The 26289-nt window shown below is 31.8% G+C and overlaps 1 protein-coding gene across 6 annotated transcripts in view; it reads left to right on the top strand.

Moving 5' to 3' along the window:
• LOC127166837 (membrane-associated guanylate kinase, WW and PDZ domain-containing protein 3) overlaps window positions 1-26289 on the top strand; it is a 145047-nt gene that overhangs the window by 74168 nt on the left and 44590 nt on the right. For all 6 annotated transcript variants that reach the window (XM_051112434.1, XM_051112436.1, XM_051112435.1 and 3 more), the window contains 2 exons: window positions 15466-15582; window positions 25175-25294. In XM_051112434.1, the coding sequence (XP_050968391.1) occupies window positions 15466-15582; window positions 25175-25294 (237 nt within the window). The remainder of the gene's footprint in view (window positions 1-15465; window positions 15583-25174; window positions 25295-26289) is intronic.

The raw sequence follows: 26289 nt of genomic DNA, 5'->3' as shown, positions 1-26289 counted from the left end.
CCCTTGATTTATCATGCGTGTTTTAATATGCCAGAGCCGTTTTTTCCCACTATCTGGCAACACGTGGTGTCTAAATACTATTGGGTAAATTGGCAGTGGGTGGAATCACACACACCAAAACAGAAACAGACATTCTGACACAAAATACACATTTTAAAGCAGAATTGCTGGCTATAGCATGTTTTTTGGAGAAACAAATATGTGAACCTAGTATGTTTCCTAAATATCCAAAAACATATATTATTTTATGCTTTAGTACAGTCAAAAAATTACAAACAGAACATTTAATGGAGTCCATCGTTTTAGTTAGTAGATTTATATTGTACCATTGTTTCATATTAGGTTATGTCATTCACAAAGCTTCATGGGATAAGTAATTGCCTCTGGTCATAGAGCTTTTTAGATGGATGCCGAGGCTTTTTTTCTACTATCTGGCAACCTGTGGTGTCTAAATACTATTGGGTAAATTGGCAGTGGGTGGAATCACACACACCAAAACAGAAACAGACATTCCGACACGAAACACACATTTTAAAGCAGAATTACTGGCTATAGCATGTTTTTTGAAGAAACAAATATGTGAACTTAGTATCTTTCCTAAGTCTCCATAAACATATTATTTTATGCTTTAGTACAGTCAGAAAAAATACATACAGCACCTTTAATGGAGTTTATATTGTACTATTATATTTCAGATTAATTTTATATTAATATATAATATAAATTAAATGATACATTTTAAATTAAAAATAGAACATTTTATGCAAATGTATTTTAAAAATATACATAAGCACATTTTCTACTCTGATTATTTTATTGGTTTGGTTCATGCTTTATTGAAAAATATTTTAAAATGCCTATATGGAAAATGAATGGAAAAAATAAATCCAGAGGTGTGTTCACTTTATCAAAAACACATAGACTGAACTTTAAAGGGGACATCGGATGCAAAATTCATTTTTACATGGTGTTTGCATATAAATCTGTCTTAGCAGTGCGTGGACACAACCACCCTACAATGATAAAAATCCATTCACTGCTATGTTGTTAATCTCCGAAAAACCTAAACAGTCTCAATTATCAAGCTGTTTTGATTTTCTGAGCAGTGTGATGTCATATTGTTCAGGCCCCACCCACAACTGCTGACAGATTTTCCTGTATTAGCATATTTCCGCCCACATTGCTCCTACGCAATTTAGCATATTTCCGCCTGAGTTTACACGTGACTAGTAGTTTTTACAAAGTGTAAAAACAATCGTCAGGCTATTGGTGCTCTCTGTTGTAATACGTAATGTACATTAGCTCTATTGTTTATAATACATTATGTATTTTAACAGTTTTGTTAACTAAAATCATATGATTATTTGCTTCTGATACTTTATTTGAACTAATTATTATTGCCTTATTGCAATTATATACTGTATGTATTTTAAGTCATTTTAAAGGCTATTGTTTACATAAGTCTATTTTTATTACTACAAAAAAATAAATAAATTATGATTATCCGATTACTTTCATCGTCAGAATAGTCGACAGATTACTCGAATACCAAATAATCGTTAGTGACAGCCCTAGTTGTTTTACACGACCACTGAGGAATTTAAACCAAAGTATGTTACAGAAATTTCATTAAGACCCTAAAGAATCATATTAACTTGTGGAAAATAGGCATTCAATGTCCCCCTTAAAGGCTTTAAAGGTGTTCTAGATAAATTGTTCACTAATCGACTAGTTGTTTGCTGGATGACTAGCTAACCATTCCTACCAGATGGTATTTCAGTCACCCTTATGGTCTGACAGACTGATAGACGCCTCAGTCATGCTTTACTGAAGTCCTTTCACATTTCTGTTAGAAATCCTTTCTTGGAGGTTCTTGAAGGTCTTGGTTTTACAGCAAATCCGTCCTCATGTAGACAGCAACTGCTGTCACCACTGCAGCAACTCCATCTCTCTCTTTGTCAGCAACAGGCTTGCCACATGCCTCTCTATTTAGCTTCAGTGGATCAAACGCTTGGCATTTTTCTTTGTAACTTCCCTCCTTCCTCACCGCATTCTGTCACAGACAGCTCTCCTTTTCCTTATGTATTAAAGTAACAAGAGGTTTCCCATCCTGCCAAAAAAAGTGGTAAAATTACGGTAATATATTGTTTCTAGTGATGTAACAATATCAAAATTTCATGATATGATAATATTGCAATATGAGGTCCACGATACAATATTTATTGTGGTATTTAAAAAAAAAAAGACAAATAAAGAATTGGATTTTTTTTTACATTTTGAAGTTAAATTATTCTATCTAATGCACGCTAAATTACATTCACACCGGTGTTTTAGGAAGCCAAACAAATTAGAATATAATAATAATAATAATAGAAACAATGACAGTAATAGCCATATATTTTAAAACAATTGCACTGTAAAATAAATAAAAATGAATATTTCACAGGTATAATTTTTTCTGCTTTTATAAAATTACAATACTTCTTTCCTAATTTCTACACTTGAAAGAGATGTTTTGAATTTGGACTGCAGGAACGTTACCCATTTAAACCAGTAGCTGTCTGCAATTTATATTGCACTTTTAAGCTTTTAGTTTGACGGAAACTGCAGTGAAGCTATTATTTTGACAGAAAACTCCAGCTTCAGTGAAAATAGGCTTACAAAAATGTCTCACTACAAATGTAGTGAAATGCTGTAATCATCTGCCACATAAATAAAGCATAATTGGTGGCCGTTGCGTTCTCAAACAGCACATTTGGCACAAAATGGCACATTCCATGGACGAGAATCAATGAAATGCATTATTAGACCATTTTTAAAGGCTGCATGATGTATTAAACCCATTAAAAATCATAATAAAGCATAAGACTATAATGAATGCACAGAAGCTACGATTCAATTAAATAAATGCACTGCAGGTTTAATATATGTGCTTTAATTATTTGCAGTTATGCGCATCTCAGAGCGCCTCCATTCACAGTAAATGCTGCTCCACACAAACTGTTGTCATTTACAGCATGGCCCATCTTAAACTCCATTTTTGCATATTGCTGTGATATTGGGTCTATTATAATATTCATCTGGGAACGAAATTTGCGCCATTTCATCAAATTTGTAAGTTAAATCACTTATAAACCTATGAAAAAACAGGAGAATACACCAGTATCTTTCTCAGTATGCTAACTGTTTATTGTGATTTCAAAATAAAAGCTCAAAGCCTTACAACCCACACTTTTGATTTCCACATATTCAAGAAACTACAGTGGCTGTAGCATTTCTGTCGTAAAGAAATGGCCAGCTATTAAAAATTAAGTTCATGTGTGAATTAAATGTTGTTTAGTTAATATTAAACAAGGATTAGATTGTTTAGTAAAGTCTAAAAAAATCGTCTGACTGTTGGCACCCAATACAGGCATTTGTTATAATGCTTAATGCACATTAGTTCTATTGTTTATAATACATTGTTTTTTCACAGTTTTGTTCCATAAAACCATATGATTACTTGCTTTTGCTATTTTTATTTTCTCAAAAAAGTAATTATAATTAGGGCTGGGTGATAAATCTATAACAATAATTATAGCACGATTTTGATAAAATTTTGATGAATGTTCGATACAGTGTTTATGTGGCAAAGACAGAACGAAAGAGTGCCTGTCAAAGCGTGCCACTCGGACCGTTTATCCGCTCGGATCAAAGTTCAAATGCCGGCATGGCACGAACTTACTAGAGCAGATGTGTACACTCACTGATGAGTCTCAGTCACTAAACAGCGGCAGTGTGAAACGCTTGAATTCAGTGAAGAACACAAATGACTCTGTTTTTAGCCAGATGGAACAGCGCTGACAAACAGGAGAAACACTGTGTGCAACGATACAGTCAGAAGACTTTTTCTCCAAATCGCCATCATTTACCATTGATTTACTGTAGTAGCACTAACTGCACAGTGGTATTGTGTCAGAAATGTGGGTATGTTTGTGTCAGATTTTGTTATATTATTAATGTAGACATGTATTAAATGTTTGAAGGAGGAGTAATGGAATATAATTACAGTATTTTTTGTGATTAAGCTATAGTGTTTATGCATTTATACTAAATGTATTTAGGCTGTTTTTCATGCAAATACCTAAGAACCATATTACATTTTTACCATGGTATTGAGGTGCTATATTTGTGGTTTTAACTGTTATCGTGATCTATGGATGATACTATGGAAGAGCAATGGTTAATAAAAAAAAAAAAAAAACTCAAACAGTCAGAATAATTAAATTTCACCATAAAAATGAGGTGGTTGCTACAATATTTACAGATATTACTGATTTTGATAATGAACATAAATCTACATCTGCATCCGAACTCAAGCTACTATCAAATGTGTATTTCTAAGAGACAATTTTTTTTTTAAATTATTACTATTAATATTATCAGGTAACGCAAACCTGTTTCTTGATTTGAAACAATATTACTCATTAAAACATGCAGAACTAAGAATTTTTTTTTAGTTAAGATATTTATTTTGTTAAGTAAAAATGACTGGAAAAAGTGTGAAGAATTCAAAAAACATGAAGTGTTTGTCATGTTCTGACCATAAAGAGTATTTTAAAGCCACATTTAACCATCTGGTTTTTATGGAAGCCCGTTTCTGCCACTAAATAAAAAATAAAAAAGGTAATTGCGACTCTCACAATTCTGACTTTTTTTTCTCGCAATTGCGACTTTGTATCTCGCAATTCTGACTTTTTTTCTCAGAATTATAAGATACAAACTCGCAATTGCAAGAAAAAAGTCAGAATTGCGAGTTATAAAATCCAGTTATGAGGAGAAAAAAAGACTCGGAATTCTGACTTTATAACTTGCAATGGTGAGTTTATATCTCACAATTCTAAAAAAAGTCAGAATCGCGAGTTTGTATCACACAATTCTGAGAAAAAAAGTCAGAATTGTGAGATAACAAGTCGCAATACTTTTTTTTTTTGTTTATTCACTGGCGGAAACAGGCTTCCATAGGTTTTGACAACTTTCACATTGTAGCAAAAATCTGCCTTTGGAAAGAAATAAAAAGCTGACATTTATCATGATAATTATTGATATCAACTGATATGAAAAAAAAATATTGTGATCATTTTTTGCCCATATTACTCAGCCCTAATTATAATTATCCAATTACTAATCACTAATTAAAATAATCGTTAGTGACAGCCTTAATAAGCAATATTATCTGTCCTTTAACGTAAGACTCTGCAGAAATCTAGGTTTGTCTCAGGAACAGAATATAATAGAGACAAAAATAGTTTTTTTTCCACGTAGCACCCAGCCTGAATAACCTAGCAACCACATAGCTCTCAGAACACCTTAGCAACAGCATAGCAATTCCCTGACAACCAGCCACCTCACCCTAGCTTCATGACAGCCCGTTTTGCACTGGAAAATCCCACTGATTTTGTGCAGTAGTTAGTTGTAGTGGGAAAGACGCAGATAAAAGAATGCAATCTGAGTTTTATGTTCTGTCATCTTTCCTGTTCGCTCATTTTGTTCCTCATTTGCATATTGTCTGACTCTGTTTATCGCTTCTGATTAGCTTTGTTCTCTTTGTCAGTAACAGCTTTTAGGTCATAGTGCCATTAGGCGGAAATCATAACTCCCTCGACTCAGTGTTGTGACAGACCGAGCTTTCACATTCTCAAGTAAAGGCTCTCCACGCCGCTTTCAACAATAAGCACACGTTGCGTTCGTGTGGCTGTCTTAGCGATTGTTGTCTTGGCTTGAATCTGTCATGAGCGAGAGGCTTTATCCGGGCTGTTCCGGGGACACGGTCTCCGAGAGGTCGGGGGAGCGATCAGAAATAGTGATTCAGCTGTCTTGTCGCTGTCCTCAACCTCTCGTTTTCAGTCCGTTGTGCAGCCAGCTGTTTCTCGACTCTTCTCGTTTCCGCAATGATTGTGAGAAGCAGATTCAGTTTTAGGAGTGCTGTTACCTTTGAGCGCTTCAGGAGACATTTGCAGGAGCTAAAAACAGCTAATTTGTGTCACATAATCAGTGACGTCTAATAGATGCATGTGTAACAGGCCTCCTCAGCAGTGCTGTAGAGAATCAATGGGGAATCGGAGCACAGCTGAGAAAACGAACCCTTATTTGAGCCGTCGGTGGCAAACGAGCCAAATCAGGCGAAAGAGCCATCTGCTCCTGAACTGTACAGTATATAGCAGCTTAACCAATTAGATAAATGCGCTGTCTGAGGGGGCAAAAAGGCTGTAAGATGGCCTTTATAAAAATTTACCATGGTAACCAAAGATTTAGCCACATTTATTTTTAAGAATGAGTAAGGGTTATACCCTAGTGAAAAATAAATATACTAAAATGTATTTAAAATACATTTATTTCATGCCAAGTATTCAAATACATCTACATGTTATGTACTTAAATACCCTGCAATTGTACTTTTTGTATACTAAATTGGCATACTAAACTAATTTTGCACTTAATGCGCTTTAATTGTGCGGAAGTAGTGCTGAAGTCCAACTAAAGATATAGTGAAAAATTTGATTGTGCTAAAGTGGAATTATTTCAATTATACGTAAGGTACACTTTAAATATTTAGCATTTAAAGACCAATATCCTCATCAATAGTGACAAAACATATTTTAGGCTTAGTATTAAGAAATGTGGATTGTGCACAAGTAGTACTCCGTATATACATATACACATTTTACAAAATAAAATCACTAAAATAGTAAAATAGTTGGAATTTAATTTAGACTTCACATTTTTATAATGTAAATAAAAAGACTATTTTGAGATTTGCTAAAGACACTATTTTACAATGTTAAAAGTGTAAAAATGAAATAAAAAAAATATTTTGTAAGATTGTTATTTATTTTTGTAAGATTGTTATTTTATGGATAAATTCACAAAACACTTTTGCACATTTCTAATTTATTTATTTTTTATTTTTTATTTTTACTGTTTATCATTTTATATTGTTTTAATGTTTTTAAGCGAATGTAGGGCAGGTCAAAAATTTATTAATAAAATTTTTTTAAAATGATTAAGAAAAATAATTTGTTAGTTGTTAATTGTTAAGTAGATAAAACAATAAAAAAATTGATAAAACATTGAAAACATGTATTTATTAAATATATTTAATTTTATCATGATTATTTTATCTTTTGTTTTTTGTTTTATTCACAATAATAATAATTTTTTTATTACTATTATTATTATTATTAATGTATTTATTTTTATAATTGTTATTTTGTAAGATTATTTTTTTTTTTATTTTTTTTTTATTGATATTTGTGTAAGTGTTTTATTTAATGTTTTATTTTATTTTATTTTATTTTATTTTACAGGTGTAAAAATTGCTCATTTATTTAATTTTTAACACCTTTAACAGTTAAATATAGTGTCTTTAGCAAATCTCATTATAAAAATATAATGTCTAATTTAAATATTAATTATATTAAAGATTTTATTTTTTTAGAGTTTGTATTTATTTAAAATAAATTATATGTTATAGAATTATAATTAGCCATAACATTATAATAATTATTGTACACTTTAAAAAATGATGTAGAAACAATTTTCATTCAAAATGACTGGTATTTCACAATTAACTGTAAAAAAGACAAGTAACACATTAAATGTAAAATTTATGACATAGAAAGATTTTCATGTAAAATGTCAATAATCTTTGTTTTGTATTTATCTTGAATATTAATCTTTTTAGCTTTGCATGCTCAATTTTCATGCATTGTTGTTAAAAAACGTTTCAGAATGCAGTTTATGGTGAAATTCAAGTATGTCCTGCGTTCTCAGTATGCCTACAAGATATGATATATTGAATATGAGAAAATGCTAAGTAATGTTTAAAAAGAATCATAATAAAAGTTAGATTGAAGGTAACTCTATTGCCCCCTACTGAGGTTAATTACTACCACAGCAAGAATGTAAAAAATGTATTAACAGAACTTTTTCTCTTACCAACTGAATAGTAATGAAAACTATGCAATTACATTATACTTTAATAAGAGTGATCCTCGGCGGTAGTAAAAAGAGATTTCCTTTCTCAAGGTAAAGCAAAAAGCAGAAATGAAACCCCCCTGTGTTTTCTGTTTGCTATGTGTTTGTTTGATTTTTATTTTATTTTATTATTTTTTATTTTTTTGTATGTTCTTGTCATGGTTTGTGAGCAGCACTGTGACAGAAGGGAATCTGGGGAGGATTAGAAAGCTGCTCTGCCATTTCTGACACGTAGGAAAGGAAATAGAGAAGGACAGAGATATGAAAAGGAGAAAACTAAAGAAAAGAAATGTCAATGTTAAAAGGGTTATGAGGAATAAAAAACCCAAGGCAGATGAGGAGTGGCCGAAGATATTGACAGTTGAAAATGGGAAATAAAGAGAGTGGCGTAGTGATAATGTTCTCTAAAACCCCTGGTCTTCCCCCCCTAACAAATTCTCTGTCTTCCCTTGACAGGATTATTATATTATTACCTCATTTTATTGGCGGAAGAAGGTGGTGGCCAAGGGGAAGGGAGAGAGAGAGAGATACAGAGCATCTGTCTTATAACCTCAGACGGCTCTGCCTCAGAACTCAGAATCCAAGAAGTTAAGCTGAAATTGATGAAGAGAGTCTAGACCTTTGTCCTGTTGAGGTCAGAAAGAGAAAGTGCTAAATTGACAGTAAAAGTCTTCTTCTTGAGGTTCTTTTTGACCCATTAGCTGAGCACAATTTAACCATAAATTTAACCAGCTTATTAGATTTTTAAAATACAGCATGTTCCCAATATTTTTTTTTTCTGAACGTTCATCATTTATTTTATTTTGTTTTGTTTTATTTAATTTAATTTAATTTTATTTTGTTTTGGATAAATTCACAGAACACTTTTGTTTTTTGTTTTTTTGCATGTTTCTTTTTTTTTAAAGTTGATAATTTTGTAATATTTTAATATTTTTAAGTGAATGTAAGGCAGGACAAAAGCTGGATATATAAAAATTTAAAATTAATTTTATTGTATTTATGTAAGTGTTTTATTTTTATATAGTTTTTGTATTTTATTTCATTTTTGTAAGTATTTTATTCGATTTTATTTTTGATTATTTGTATTTTTAAATAAATAAATAAAATAATAATATTGTTTTTTAATTTAATTTGTTTTTATTTAATAATAATTTGTAAGTTGTTAATTGTTGAATAGATTGTTAAATTGATAAAACAATAAAAACGTCTTTATTAAACTTATTTTATTATATTATTATTTTATGTTTTATTTTATGTTTTTTTATTTTATTCACAATAATACTATTTATTATTTTTATTATTATTATTAGTAGTAGTAGTAGTAGTACTAGTATTTATTGTTATTTTGTAAGATTGTTATTTAATTATGTATTTGTATTGTATTTATGTAAGTGTGTTATTTTTAGATTTTTTTTTGTAACTTATTTAATTTTTTTAAGTAAATTTATTTTATTTTTAAATAAAGTCACAGAACACTTTTTTTTTGCATGTTTCTAATGTAGTTTGTTTTCTTTTTTTCTTTTTTTTTTTACAGTTTATTATTTTATATTGTTTTATTATTTTTTAAGCAAATGTAGAGCAGGACAAAAATTGGATATATAAAAATAATTTATTAGTTGTTAATTGTTAAATAGATTGTTAAATCGATAAAACATTGAAAGCATTAATTTTATTAAACATATTTTATTAAATATCTTTATCTTTATTAGTCTTATTAAATTTATTTTATATTATTATATTATTATTTTATGTCTTGTTTTATGTTTTTTTATTTTATTCACAATAATAATAATTATTATTATTTATTTTTTATTATTGTTATTTTGTAGGATTATTTAGTTTTATTGTATTTATGTAAGTGTGTTATTTTTAATCTTTTGTAAGTGTTTTATTTAATTATTAATTATTTATTAAGTATTTATTTTATTTTTATTATATTTTATTTTATTTTTTGGAAAAGTATGGGATCTGCGCATATGATCTTGTAGTTTAAATATAGATTAAACACTATATTTTGCTCAATGCAAATGAAAACTAGGCTCTGAGGAATATAATGTATAGTGTGTGCAATGGGCTGCACTGTTTGTACCTTCTTATTGATTGTTATATCGATAAAACAATGAAAATACTTCTTTCTGAAAAACTCAAGAAAAAATGGGTTGTGAAAATAAGGTATGACCTAAAACAGTAGAATATGCTAAACACACAGCTTTTCTCTCACACAGTCTCATTTTCATTCACATCAAATTAAATATGCTGTCTTCTCTGAGTAATGTCCATTAAAGACAGTGGCAACAGAGATGAAGTGCCTCAGGTGGGCTTTTACGGAATTAAAATACAATGAAAAGAAAACAAAGTGGTATTCTCATTATCGAGGAAGTGAGATAAATGAATTGGTGGAAGTGGCTTTGATGGTGGACATATGGCAGTGTTAATGAAAAGTCATATTTACCTGGTGAGACTCATCACTAGACCCTTTAGCTGTGTTTCCGCTCCATGATGCTCTCCTTGACCACATGTGCTCTGTCAAAGTCACTCACTCGTTCACTCATTCTCTATTCCCTGCATAGTCAATGCCACATGGTGCACCATATGGGGAAGAAATGAATGCAGATGAGTGAGCGAATTTGGATGCTAATGTAAATACACCGAACAACAGAAAAGGCACTGGTCATTTCTGCCATAACATTTACATAAAGTTTCAGACATTTCTTACAGTAAGGTACATTATCTTACATGTAACTTACTTTGTAAGCAACACATAAGCATACTTAAATGCATACTTAAAAACATACTTTTAGCATACTAAAGCATACAGTACTAAGCAAACTTAAAATTAAGTAATTAAATTATTTTTAATTTGCTTTATTTTTGTAATTTTTAAAATGTTATTTAACGTACCGTTTTTTTTTACAAGAGTCAACACATCCATATAAGCATACTTCATTAAGCTTATTTATTTTATGTTTAATGTTTAATTTTTTAATTGTATTTTATTTTTATAAGTATTTTATTTTATTTGTTATTTTTATTTTATTTTTATTTTTTAATTATTTTGTTGTTTTATTTTATTTATGTAATGTTTTTGTAAAAAAATGTGTCTTATTTTATTTTATTTTATTTTATTTTTATTTTATGTAACATGTTTTTATAAATAATTTTATTAATTTTTACATGTTTTTGATTTTTTACATCTTACATGTACCTTACTTTGTAAATAAGAATAATCACATGAACTTTCTTATTTATTTTATTTTATTTTATTTTATTTATGTAGCATGTTTTTTTTTTGTAGATATTTTTATTTATTTTTTGTGTTATATTTTTTGTAAGTGTTTTATTTCATTTTATTTTTTATAACATGTTTTTTGTAAATATTTTTATTTATTTTTTCATGTTTTTATTTTTGTCATTTTTATTTATTAGTGTAAATGTTTTTTGAATGTTTTACTTTATTTATTTATTTAGTTTTATTTTATTTTTGCAAACTTGAAACTGACCCACCCATCTGTGGTCAAATAAATTAATGATCAAATCTACTCAAGGAGCAAAATAATGTTTTTTATTTATGTAACATTTTTGTAAATATTTTAATTTATTTTGTAAAGGTATTTTATTTTATTTTATTTTATTTTATTTTATTTTATTTTATTTTATTTTATTTTATTTTATTTATTTTTTTTGCAATCTTGAAACTGACCCACCCATCTCTGGTAAAATACATTAATGATCAAATGTACTCAAGGAGCAGAATAGTGTTTTTTATTTATGTAACATTTTTGTAAATATTTTTATTTATTTTGTAAAAGTATTTAATTTTTTTTTAAGTATTTTATTTTATTTTGGAGCAGAGTAGTGTTTTTTATTTATGTAACATTTTTGTAAATATTATTTATATTTTATTTTTGTAAAAGTATTTTATTTTTGTAAAAATATTTAATTTAATTTTGTGTTATTTTATTTTTGCAATCTTGAAACTGACCCACCCATCTCTGGTAAAATACATTAACGATCAAGTCTACTCAAGGAGCAGAATAGTGTTTTCATAATTCTCTAAAGCAACAGTGTCTATAGCATTCTAGTGGTGAAGCATTGCTAGGTCCATGCATAAAATCAGCATTCATCTCCCAGTCACGTTAAATCATCAAGCCATTAAAACGCTGCTGATATCTGCTCCTTGTGTCAACACTATGATAATTCCTGTTTTATCCCTGTCAAAATAAATTAGAATGATGTGATATTTCAGCTTTTCGTGGTTCATAAATCCTGCTTAATTCAGGACATCTGACGGGGACACCTGCCTTTCCGCCCAAAGGTTATGACACATAACGGGTCACGCTGTGTTTATGAGGAGATTATGGTGCTTTATGAGGACTGGCAGCATGGCACAGGGGTGAAGACGGGAGATTACGTGCGAGCGGTTTAGAGGTTTGTGGCGTCTGACGTCTGCAAACGTTCACACTTTCCTTCTTAAAGGACTCATATCATCATTTACTTTTTTTGTCCATAGCCTCTGTTTTTTCTTTCGGTCCTTTAATGAATTCATATCATGGGCAATCTAATTTCCCTTGGTCTTTTTAGATGAAAGACCTTGATGAACTTTAAAAAACTTTCAAAACTCAAAACTTTCTCCCAATCTAAAAAAATCTGATTTTAACAGTGTCTGTGGCACATTTCAGTGTGGATTGGCTTGTGATCTTGTTGTGTTGTAATACAAGCTGTTTTCTATAGAATTGCAATCTATACAAAAAACACAAGCTGGTGTGTGAGCGCAGGAACGCAGTGCTAACGCTGCTTCTCATTACTTATGCAAAACAAGTGTTTCTTAAAGCCGCAACTTGTTTTGCTCAGAGAGATGGTAGAAAATGCCCATGAAAACTAAAATATGACTGTGTAAATCAGTAACATCGTTCAGCTGGACTGTTTGCTGTCAGGTTCAATTGTTTGTACCCCTTCTGCCAGTGATAAGAGTTTTTCTTATTATTTTTTTTAAACCTTATTTAATTTTATTTCATTTTTTTACGTTTTTTTAAAGTGTTTTTTTATTTTATTTATTTTACATGTACCTTATATTGTAAACAGAATCAACACATTAACAAGTGTACACTGAACATATTGTATTTTTATATTTTTTTAATTTTATATGTTTTTTGTATTAATGTTAAATTTTATTTTATTTTTTGTTTTTTTAAGTGTTTTATTTTATATTTGTATTTTATTGTGTTGTTATAAATAATGTATTTTTGTAAGTGATGTAAAAAAAATTACATCATAATCATGTTGTCATTTAAAGTTCATCTTTATTTTATTTTGCAAGACAAGGTTCACCTATATATTACAAGTCAAGTTATTTAGACCGATTTTGACAGTACGTTCAATATGTTCAATATGCAAAAAAAGTTATTATTAAATTAATCTGTTTATTAAAATAATGTGCATTGAAACCTATTTATTTTATTTTATTTTATTTTATTTTTTGGATAAATTCACAGAACACTTTTGATTTTTTTTGCATGTTCCTTTTTTTCTTTTCTTTTTTTTTTCAAGACAAAGTTCACCCAAAAATGCTAATTCTGCATGGATATGATCATTTTCATATTTATTAAAATAAATGTTTATTTTATTTTATTTTGCAAGGCAAGGTTCACCCATAAATTACAACTAAAGTTATTTAGACCAATTTTGACAATCAGTTAAATATGTAAAAAAATAAATAAATAAATAAAATAAATAAAGAAATTTAAAGAAAATAAAAAAATAAAAAATAATACATTTTTTAAAAATCTGTTATTAATAAACTAATCTGCATTTAAATGTGTCATATGAACTGTTAAATCCAGACTAAAAATTAGAAAATTAAATTTACAAATGAAAATAAACATCTTTTTTAAAGGGGACACCAGATGCCCACTTTCCACAAAAAGAAATGTCTGTAACATACTTTGGTTAAAATTCCATGTAAAACAACACTTTTTATCTTGTCAAAAACAGCTCCGTTCTCAACAAGCAGTTTCGGTGCATGCCTCTTTAAATGATAATGAGCTCTGCTCACCCCGCCTCTCTCTTTCATTTTTTATGTATTCGGTGGCAAGCTACCATCAAAAACAAAACTAATCCAGTATGTCTTCAGTTGCTCTGCTGTCGGTGGAAAATGACGACTCTTAAGTTAAGTTTAACATCCAAATACAAAACGCCTGGATTGCTTACGTGACCTTGTTGTTGCTACAGCTGCTTGAGTGCGAAGAAAATTACAGACAGCGTACAACTAGCTGAGGGTGGAAATATGCTAATATGACAGTCCGTCAGCGGTCATGGGCGGGGCTTGAGCAGTATGACATCACACTGCTCAGAAAATCAAAACGGCTTGATAATTGGGACTTTTTAGGTTTTATGGGGATTAAAAAAAGAAGTGAATGTTAAGGTTAAAACATGTTTTGATTAACTTCTTATCTTTCTTTCTTTTAAACCAAAGATTAAAGAATATGTGATTTCTCATGTGACCCCTTTAATAGCGTTTGTTCTCCTCCCTCGAGTTGTGCTGTTGGACTGTCTCTCTCTCTCTCTCTCTCTGTTTCCCTTCGTTTTCTCATCCACCCTCGGTCTGTATCAGCAAACATCCTCTGTCTTCCTCTGCAGAGCAACTTTGCCCAACTCTCTGTGAACTCTCCCAGAGTTGCGTCTTTGGAGTTTGGCAGAAAGAGGGAAAGTGAGGCTTTTAAAAGTTCTGTGCGGAGGGTTTTCATTAGGTTTCACTTTTCACAGTTGCTTTCGACACTGTGTCAGCTTGTTTGTGAAGTCTTTTCTGAGTTAGCAAAGCTTATAAGAGACTTACGCCGGTTGTTTTTGTGCAGCTGGCTCTCAGTTTGAGTGTGCGCGTGTATATGAGCAGAGTAAGATGTCACTCTAGTCCTGGAAAATGAAAAACAATTGGGCACTAATAGAAGGTATTTTGCATACAGTGAAAGTCCCAGTAGGAAAGTAGGATCTCATATGACATGTCTTTATTTTTATCTTAACCAAGAGAGTAAACTGAACTTTTGCTTCCATTTTAATTCTATAATTTGACATATTTCATAAGCCTTGTCAGATTTTTCTCCTGTGTCTCCTAAGGTTTCACAATAGATCTTAACAGTGACTCGAACTGTGTTCATAGTTTTAATATGAACGTCTTGATCACATGATCAGAGCTGTATTATTTATATTCATTGTATAGCTCTATGTCAACAATTTTCTAATTTTTAGATGCACTTGTGATGTTTTTCAGAAGTTTTATGCTTTAAATGGGGTGAGAACCCCATTAAGTCTCTTTATCTTATGAAAGAGCAACCTCAGAGCAATAACGTATCCCTTCTGGGAGTTAGTCTGCATTATAATGCCAAGCCTGCCTACTTCTTTTTTCCATAACCTTTGAAAGGTTTTATAAATTTCTCACTCTCTCTCTCTTTGCAGGTAAAGTGCTGAACGCTGATTTGAGGCATTATCTTAGCCTGCAGTTCCAAAAAGGATCACTCGACCACAAACTACAGCAAGTGATTCGAGACAACCTGTATCTGCGCACCATACCATGTAAGACACACACATACACACCCAGTCTGCTCATTTATATTAATATTTTTTATTAAAATAAATAATTAATTTATTACAATAAATGTATTAAAACATTTTATTTTATTTTATTATGTTTTAGTAGGCAAGGTTCACCCAAATGACAGAATTCTGCATGGACAGAATTCTCATTTTTAGGAAAATTAGTTATTTATTGCTTACAATAAATGCTTTTATTTTATTTTATTTTATTTTATTTTACTGATAAAAAAATCACACAAAAATGCCAATTCTGCATGGACAAAATTCTCATTTTTAGGAAAATTAGTTATTTATTACTTACAATAAATGCTTTTATTTTTTATTTTTTTTTATTTTTAAAAAACAAACACAGAAAATGCCAATTCTGCATAGACAGAATTCTCATTCTCATGAAAATGAATTATTTTTTATTACAATAAATGTATTTTATTTTACTAGGCAAGGTTCACCCAAATATGCAAATTCTGCATGGACAGAATTCTCATTTTTAGGAAAATGAATTATTTATTTCTTACAATAAATCCTTTTTTTTTTTTATTTTATTTTATTTTATTTTATTTTTTTTTTTTTTATTTTATTTTATCTTATTTTTTTTATTTTATTTTGCTTTATTTTACTTTATTGATAAAACAAGGTTTACACAAAAATGCCAGTTCTGACACAATTCTCATTTTTATTAAAGTTATTTATTTATTTATTACAATAAATGTATTTAATTTTAATTTACATGGTAAGGTTCATCCAAAAATGCTAATTCTGCACAGAATTCCACATCTGAACAGAATTCTCATTTTCATGAAAATTATTTATTTATCTATTACAATAAATTTTATTAAATTTAATTTTGTCGACAAAACAAGTTTCACCCAAAAATGCACATTATGCATGGACAAAATTCTCATTCTCATGAAAATGAATTATTTGTTTACTACAATAAATGTATTTTATTTTATTGTATTTTTTTTTTAATTATATTTTTTAAGACAAGGTTCACCCAAAAATGCTAATTCTGCATGGACAGAATTCCCATTTTCATGAAAACAAATTATTTAATTATTTTAATAAATGTATTTTATTTTGTTTTGTTTTGTTGTATTTTTATTTCAAGACAAGGTTCACCCAAAACTGCAAATTCTGCATGGAGAGAACTCTCATTATCATGAAAATGAATTCATTTATTTATTTCAATCATTTTATTTTTTTTTTTTTTTTTTATTTTCAAGACAAGGTTCACCCAAAATTGCACATTCTGCTTGGACAGAATTCTTATTTTCTTGAAAACACAAGAACATTCAAGAATATACAGTTCCACTCTGTCTTTGTCTGGCAGTCTGGTTATCTCAACTTACCTCTCAGTCTTTTCCCCTTCGGTTTAGTGAGTGAATCCTTTAGCTATTTCTCAGACTGGTGTGTCTATTAGTGTAGTTGGTGAGACAGAGCCTCTCCTCAGGCGAAATCTCTCAAGTTGGTCTGGCCCTCTGCAGCACACCACCAGCTCTCCTCTGTGATGCGCCGCATGAGATGCTGTTTCTCTTGAGAGTTGCTGAGTGGCTTTCTGAGAGCATGTTTCTTCTCCAAGCACTAGCACACTGCTCATTAGTTTCTCATTCAGATAGTTCGTTATTCCCTATTTAGTCTAATTTGATAAGTGACAGTGACAGACGTGTCACGAAACACTCTGAGGGGCAAATTTACCACGACACTTTAGTGCATAATATTTCACTGCAAAAGAAAAAAAACTGCAGTATAATCTGTTTATTTTTGTCAATCTTTTTTTAGGCAAAGCATACCTTTCTATGCAATTGTAACTTGTTATAAAATATGGCAAACAATATTTGTAAAATAGATTGGTTATTGATGTACAGACACATTATGCATTATACATTTTAATGTAAGTTTTTCACAAAACCAAACTGAACCTTAATAAGCCTAAATACAATTTTGCTAATCTGGTTAAAACAAAAAAAAAAAAAAAAAAAAAAAAAAAAAAAAAAAATGAAATATTTGATAATTGATTATGGTGTACTGTAATGCAATGTAATTTTTTTTTATATATTTTAAAATGTAATTTATTTCTGTTGTGGAAAAGCATCATTACTCCAGTGTTCAGTGTCACATGATCCTCCAGAAATCATTCTAATATGATTATTTGCTTCTAATAAAAAATATTATTATTTTCAACCTTAAAAACAGTTGTGCTGCTTAATATTTTTTAATTCTTTGCTAAATAGAAAGTTAAAAAAACAGCGTTTATTAAAAATAGAAATCTTACATTATAAATGTATCTACCGTCACTTCTGATCAATTTAATGCATCAGCTGACTAAAAACTTTTGAATGGTAGTGTATGTCATGCTAGAAAATATATAATGAGATAGAGTTTATGCTGTGGAATATATAATAAATGTTTTCCTAAATTAATATTCTCCAATACTTTTTTGCAAAACAATAGAAGTCTGCCGTACCTCAAGCTGTTTCTTGCTCTTTGTAGCTCCTGTCACTCTGAATATCCTTCTGAGGGATTTCAGCGTAAAAAATGAGCAGCTAAAGTTTATTTTTAACAATCCATGATCATCACGCTCATCACCAGTTTGCGCGGCACATTCCAGCGCCAATTGTTTTGTGAACCTGTCAAAATCAACTGAAGACTATTGCAAAGAAGCTGTTATTTAGGCAGCCTGGGGCGGTGCAAACCATATTAAACTTGACAGCAAACACGCAGCTCTTGAGTAAAAGCACAGCAATGCATCGTTACTGGTGTCACGTGTAAAGAGGGCGTTTATGTAGACATCTTAAAGTCACAGTAACCAAAAAATGACCTGTCATTTGTAAATGTTAAAAAAGAAAGTTTGAGTGATATTATACAATTGAGGTCAAAAGTTTACACCCCCCTTTCAGAATCATTAAAAATGATTATTTTACCAAAATAAGAGGGATCATACAACAATGCATGCAATTTTTTATTTAGTACTGGGGGTGAAAACTTTTGAACTGAATGAAGATACATACATTTTTCTTATTTTGCCTAAATATCATATTTTTCCATTTATTGCTGCCCTTCAAAGGCTACAGAAGATACCTACATGATTCCCAGAAGACAAAATAAGTAAAATTTACCCTGATCCAAAAGTTTTCACCCCCCGGCCCTTAATGCATTGTCTTTCCCTCTGGAGCATCAGTGACTGTTTGAACCTTCTGTTGTTGCATTTGAGTCCCTCAGTTGTCCTCAGTGTGAAAAGATGGATCTCAAAATCATACAGTCATTGTTGGAAAGGGTTCAAATACAAAAAAATGCTGAAAAAACAGAATTTGTGGGACCTGAAGGATTTTTCTGAAGAACAGCGGGCAGTTTAACTGTTCAGGACAAACAAGGGACTCATGAACAACTATCACTAAACAAAAAAACACAGCTGTGAATTATTCAGGTAACAACACAGTACTAAGAATCAAGGGGGTGTAAACTTTTGAACCGGGTCAACTATTTTATTTTCACTCGTGGACTATATGTAAACGTCTTTTATCTGAAATATCTTATTCAAGTCAGTACTAAACAAACAATAACATGCATTTTGTATGATCCCTCTTATTTTGGTAAAATAATCAACATTTTTAATGATTCTGAAAGGAGGATGTAAACTTTTGACCACAACTGTAACTGGAGAGAAAGTGACCCATTTTAACAATTTGGAGGCTGCTTAGCTGTGCATTTTATTGCTGGCAATAAACATTATTTCCCAGCTGTCTCACAGTCTAAAAATAGACTTTTTGATTAACACATTTTTGTTTTATTTCGGAATTTGTTGAAGTTTAAAAGAAGAATTAATTATGAATATATCCCCCTTAAGAATGAAGAATTACTCTTTGATGTTTACAGAGGCTTGAAACAATCCGAATGAAAATAAAATGACAAAGAATTTCCACTGGATGCCAATTTAAGCAGCATCCTCTTCTTTTGTCCTTAGGTCACTCAGTTCTTGGCCTAGTTACTCCCTCTCCTTTTCTCTCTTTACCTTAGTCAGTAAATTATGGGAAGAGCCTGGGTAAAGAAGGGAAAAGAGTATAGGAAAAAGAGTTGGAGGAAGAGAGAGCCTCCGGTGTTTGCAGCCACAAAGCTGCTTTTTATGGAGCTATGAACAAAAGCTCTTAAAAGCTCCTCTGACGGAGAGGAATAAAGAGCAGCCTAAGGTGCCACTCATATCCCTTCTCCACCAGAATGCTGCCGGAGCAGGTGCTCGCCCGGGGGATCTGCGGACCTCTTTTAGAACCGGCCTGTGATTAAACTGACTTCAGAGGCCGACTAAGATGTAACTGCTATTACATAACCTGCGCACAACCTGCCGCATCACAGTCTTTGTTTACAAGTCTTTGGGCGCACCAGAGTCTATGTTGCGTCAGAGAGCTGTGAATGCTTTAGTTTCTACTAGGTGTGTAACGGCCCCTGGAAAAAATCAAACAGTACGGTTCTCCACCTATGGTTTGTTAAAAAAGAGTTCGGCTAATGTATGCTTCTGTCGATGAATACACATACTGGATTTCCAATATATTACAACAAGAGTGAGTAAAAAACAAAAAAGTGATAGACAAACCAGTCACTCTTTGTTCAATGCGAGTGCCGTATGCTCGAATATGACCAGTCATTTATGCCGTCATCACCCGAGGTGAGACCTAAACCGCACACGTTGCTATCTGTGTTGAAACTAAACTCATTTAAGCCTTGCCGGTTTAAACGTGCTAGTGCAGGTTCAGACACTAATAAAAACTCATTCACGCAGTGAGATTTGTGTGATTTGTGTGCGTTCATCTGAAGCGTGCAAACCCGCGTTTCAGTATGAGTGCAAATATGGAGTTTGTTTTCGAGTCTTGTGCTGGAATGGACAAATTAACACTAAAATTATGTCAATGTGTCTGTCTTGGTGAGTGTCCTAACAGACGTAGTTGGTTGAATGTGCAGGATCAGTGTCAGTGTACAGGATCCGTGCATTGTCTTAAAGTGATAGCATGTTTTTAATGTTACTTAAACATCAAAAGACAAGAAAATCACTCACTGCTCTTGATTAAATAGCTTTTGTAACTTTAATATGCAATGTTATTTTACATTTGACCTACCTAAAAACCTGAAAAGCACTGTTTATTTTTTGTATCTTTGCTCTATTATATGCATTTGTGCTGTTGCTTGTAATTAGATTATTTGTTCTTATTTTCTTTATTTTGATTTGACAGTATAGTCCTTTTTCCCCGAACATAGCTTATACTGAAACGGTGACTCTAAAACTGTGATAAAAACCGAACTGTAAGTAATTTGAACCGTTACACCCTTAGTTTCTACTAAAAGACTATGTCATAAAAATGTAAAGCACTTGTGGAAAAGGTGTTGCATTTTGCAAATGAAAATCTGGAATAGTTGAACATGCTCTGATATAGGCAATAGTTGAACAATGAGTAATTTACTGTACTGTGATCATTCACTTGTGATTTTAAAATGACTTGGTTTTATTTAAATGTAATATTATAAATTACATTTTATATACTATGTGTTTTGTATCAGTATTTACATTTTTAGTACTATTTAACATTTTGGAATTGGTCTCTTATGCTCACCAAGGCTGCATTTATTTGATTAAAAATATAGCAAAACAGTAATATTGCCAAATATTATTACAATCAAAAAATCTATTTTCTATTGTAATATATTTTAAAATATAATTTATTCCTGTGATGGCAAAACTGAATTTTCAGAAATTAATCTGATTTGGTGCTTAAGAAAAATTATTAACATTCTTATTAACAGTCTTGAAAATGACTGTGTTGCTTAATGTTTTAAGGTGAAAACTGATCTTTTTATTTTTTTGATTGATTAGAAAATTAATCTTTTGTAACATTATAAATGTCTTTTCTGTCACCTTTGATCAGTTTCAGGAGTTCTTGCTGAATTAAAGCATTAATTTCATTTACAAAAGCAAGATAAGCAACAATATTATTATATTATTTTATTAAAATAATCAACTCAATTTACATATGATACTTGCAAATAATTTGTCGTTCACATGGACAGGGAAAATAATGTGGGTGGAAAAGTATGAGCATCTTTTCTACTCTAATCTCCTTTCTTCTTTATCATTATTTTATGGATCTTGAGCAAATTAACCCCTTTTAATCTTGCCGGTGGATGTTCACATATCTATAACTAGTGCCGTTGTTCCAGTTCCCTCTTCTTGTGGCATTTAAACAGTTGCTCTCCCAGGAAAATGTAAAGGAGCCCGTAATATTAATATTATTTGCTCTTAAGTTAGAGTCAAGTCTCCGCAGACACTTGACTCTGGCATTTCAGTTTGCTGGTTCTAATGTAAATGTCCTTCAAATGACAGTAGAGCCTGGTGGCATTTCCTAGCACACACACGAACAGAGCCGAGAAATGTCATCTTTTATTTTTGGCCTTTTATTCGCAAGAAATGCCACCCTCGGATGTCTCTTATGAGGATTTTGCTGCTAAACAACCCACCTCTGAAATTAGGTCCAAACGTGTACAGTTTATGTTTGATATTTTTCAAGCAAACACACTCACGCAGGCTTAAACACACAGAATTAACATTTTTATCTTGGTTTAGGGACATCCATTAATAGCTCACCCAAAAATGGAAGTTCTCTCATCATGTTCAAATCCATATTTGACTGTTTTTCTTATGCTGAACACCAACAAAGATATTTTTAGGGGCCAAGCACCGAAAGTGCGAAGGCACATCTTGTATCCATTCGATTTCTTCTTATTATCCTTCCTTCGTTCTTCTTCTTCCATTTCTTGAGTCTATCGCAGTTCATAGAACCGCTTGCAAGAAAGTTATGAAATTTGGCACACTGATTTAGGGCAACCTCAACATTAACCATAGCAAGTTTGGAGTCTCTAACTCAAACTCTCTAGCGCCACCACTTGTCTAAATTTTCACTCATGTTTATGGTAATAACTTTTGAACTGTAAGGTCTAGAAGGAAGGTTTTTCCTCTGAATCCTTGGCTCATGCTGATTCGAATGAACACCAAAATGTAAAAGTCGTGAGGTTTAGTTTTTTCACTATTTTTAATAGTTCAAAAAGCCTACTTTTTTTTCAAACTCGTCCTAGATGATTTGTCTGATTTTCACCAAATTTGGTTCAGACCATGATGGCAAACAGTTCTGTAAAAAAAGTAGATTACTCAAACTGTTTTAAAATAATGCATGGACGAATTTGACGAAGAGCACACAAAAATGGATGTGAGGCTATATCTCCACAACGATTTGGTGTAATGACACCAAACTTGGTGTGTGTTATAACAACGATGACCTGAGGCTACCTGCACAGTTTCTGAGCAAGACCACCTAGTGGTCAGGAGATATGAAAAATAGCTATTTTTGCTTATCACTTCTCAATGCTTTGGCCAAAAATCATGAAACTGTATATTAGTCTCTTTATATTCGGTGCAGCATGCTGAATCGAATCATACCCAGTTTTCCCATGTCAGCTATTTTGGGCATCGACCATTCTTAGTTTTGTTTACACATAAGCATATCATTAAGAAATTTGGTATGCATGTTCAGCATCATGCTCTGATAGAATGCAAAAAGTTTGGAGGCAACGCCAAGTTTGAAAAGTTATAAAGATATTAAAACAAATGTTAATAACATTTGATTAAATTGGCCTATTGTAATGTGATCTCAATATATTCCTTGGGCCATGCCGAGAACATAGATACCAATTTTGCCATAGCCAGCTGAACTTCCTGTCCTCCTAGACCGTTGGTCCAATTTTCACCTAATTTGGCACAGATAATCTTCAGGCCATGCTGACAAAAAGTTGTGGATTTCGTGTCGATATATGAAACGGTTATTGTTTAACACATCAATGAATTTGCTGGAATCATGCTAAACGGCCATTGACAGCCATTGTCACCTCTCACTGACCACACTGCATCAATTTGGTAACAGTTCTGCCTATAGGTCAAGAGTGATAAACCATTCATTAGCCATCAATGGAAATTTACAAAAATGTCAATAACTTTTGATTGCATTAGCTTTTTGAAAGTGATTTCAATATATTCCTTGCCATAGCCAGCCAAACTTCCCGTCCCCCTAGACCGCTGGTCCAATTTTCAGCTAATTTGGCACAGATAATCTTCAGGCCATGCTGACAAAAAGTTATGGATTTTGTGTTGATATATGAAACGGTTATCGTTTAACACATCAATGCATTAGCCTTTTGTAAAGAAACTGGTCTCTAAATATTCTTTGGGTCATGTCGACAACATAGATACCAATCGTGCCATAGTCAACCGAACTTTCTGTCTGCCATTTATTCATGTTGAACACATGCTTTTCGAACTCCTTGACCGTTGGTCAGTTTTTCACCAAAATCGAGTCAGATCATCTTTAGACTGTGCTGACAAAAAGTTATGGATTTTGTGTTGATAAACAAAACCGTTTTTGCATATCAATGCAACAAATTTGAGGTATGATGCCTTTATAATTTTTGTCCCTTATAAAGGTGAAAGATAAGGATGTAAAAAAGAAAGTTTAACTGATATTATAAGTGGAATTGAGAGGAAGTGACCCATTTAAACAGCTTGAAATACAGCCAGCGGAGGCTGTTTAGCTGTGCATTTTATCGCTGGCCATAAACAGGCATCAGCTTTTATTTCCCAGCTGTCGAACAGTCTAAAAATAGACATGTTTTTGTTTTATTTCTGAATTTGTTGAAGTTTAAAAGAAGGATTAATTATGAATAATAATGCTTTAAGAATGAATTAAACATCTTTGATGTTTATGGAAAATTATACCCTTTTTGGAGCTCGACAGCCCTGGATCACAATATGCTTTTAGAGCAGCTTGAACACCTTGCAAAATATCTGCTTTTGTGCTCAACTGAAGAAAGTAAGTCAACATTAGGGTGAGTGAATGTTGACAGGGTTGAGCAACCAAAGGGTGAAAATATGGTATTTTTACACTGCAGACACACACAGTTTTTAAAAGTGCCGAATGCTTTAGAGGCTGAATCTCATTTTACGCAGTCTGTGCACACTTTCCACCTCTGTGTCACTGACTCCCTTGTGAATGGAGCAATCTGTGACTACACTATGCTTGAATAACACTAAATAGCACAACATTTCCTCTGATATGATGTAATATGTTCTTGTTCTACACGTTTGACTAATAAGTACATCTCTCTGTGCGTTTCCAAGCCATTTTCACAGGAATTATGTTAAAGCATGTGTTTTTTCATCTTTTAAAGCCTTGCGAATGGCCAGAACCACCCCCCTTATTTTGGCTATCTTTCCATATAATCCATCCAGTTCCACAGTTCCAGATTCAGAATCCCAGTTTCCAAATGTCATCTTTGGGAGATAATTTCTGTTTACAGTTTTGAATGGAGTGTACTTGCTTTGAAAGGAAATGCTGAAACGCAGCCAGGGAAACCAATTTTAATTTTGCTCAATCGGAGGCTGTGTTTAGACAGACACAAAGTTTGCAGTGAAGGGGATTGTGGGTGTAGGTTATTCTCAATAGAACTGGTTCACTGTCTCTAATTGTGTTTGTTTTACTGGAAGGTACCACCCGGCTGCCCAGAGACGGGGAGGTTCCAGGAGTGGACTATAATTTCATCAGCGTGGGGGATTTTCGCATCCTGGAAGAGAGTGGATTACTGCTGGAGAGTGGAACATATGATGGTATGAAACACTGTCTCTACACTGACATTCTTCATACAAACTGACAATCATATGCCTTGCTGAATAAAGGTGTGCTGTTTTTTTCCTGTGTGATCAGAATTATGATTTTCACCTGGCAGGTGAAATTCACATTGAATGCAATGAGGCTTTTCATTTATTACAAGTTTACCAAAACATAAACACTACTCTTATGCTGCTTGTCAAACACTGACATTTTTGGAATTGCACCTCTAGTGTTAAGATCCGATAGTCATGTTGTTTACTTGACTGAAGTAAACTCTGTCACCAGCACAGAGGCATTTACCTTGTCCAAAATAATTCCATTACAGTGCAGCTTCAAAAATGAATTAGCCTCCAAGTCTTACAGGAGTGAGTCAGGTAGCACAGGTTTACACCATGCTAACATGCTTTGCACAGCTTGAGGTAAACCGCTAAAAAAGGCACACATAAGGAAGACGGAAATGGCAGTGTGTTCCCTGTAATGGCACTTTTCAGAAATGGAGTGCAAAATATGAATTTCTCAAGAAACGTTCTATGAAAGAAGCTGTTTAACTTGTACCTAGCTACTTCTAATGCTAAGCTAATGAGACAGTAGTTTATGTTGTGTGTTTCTGTGTGTGTATACTGTATATGTGACCCTGGACCACAAAACCAGTCTTTAAGTAGCACGGGTATATTTGTAGAAATAGCCAAAAATACATTGTATGGTTCAAAATTATCGATTTTTCTTTTATGCCAAAAATCATTAGAATATTAGGTCCAACTTTATATTAAGTAGCCTTAACTACTAAGTACTTACATTGAATTTAATCATTTGATACAATGCACTTATTGTGTACATACATGTATTTACGTTGTACTTAGATTTTTAAAAACCTACATGTAATTACATCTGTAATTAATTTCTGTAATTACATTTATAATTACATTGTTGACCCATCTCTTACACCTTAACCTGCCCTTAAACCTACTCATATCACCAGACTTAACTTACC

Source organism: Labeo rohita, chromosome 6, assembly GCF_022985175.1.
Source record: "Labeo rohita strain BAU-BD-2019 chromosome 6, IGBB_LRoh.1.0, whole genome shotgun sequence".
Classification (NCBI taxonomy): domain Eukaryota; kingdom Metazoa; phylum Chordata; class Actinopteri; order Cypriniformes; family Cyprinidae; genus Labeo; species Labeo rohita.
The sequence above is the reverse complement of the archived record's forward strand: the minus strand, read 5'-3'. Positions and strand labels throughout refer to the sequence as shown.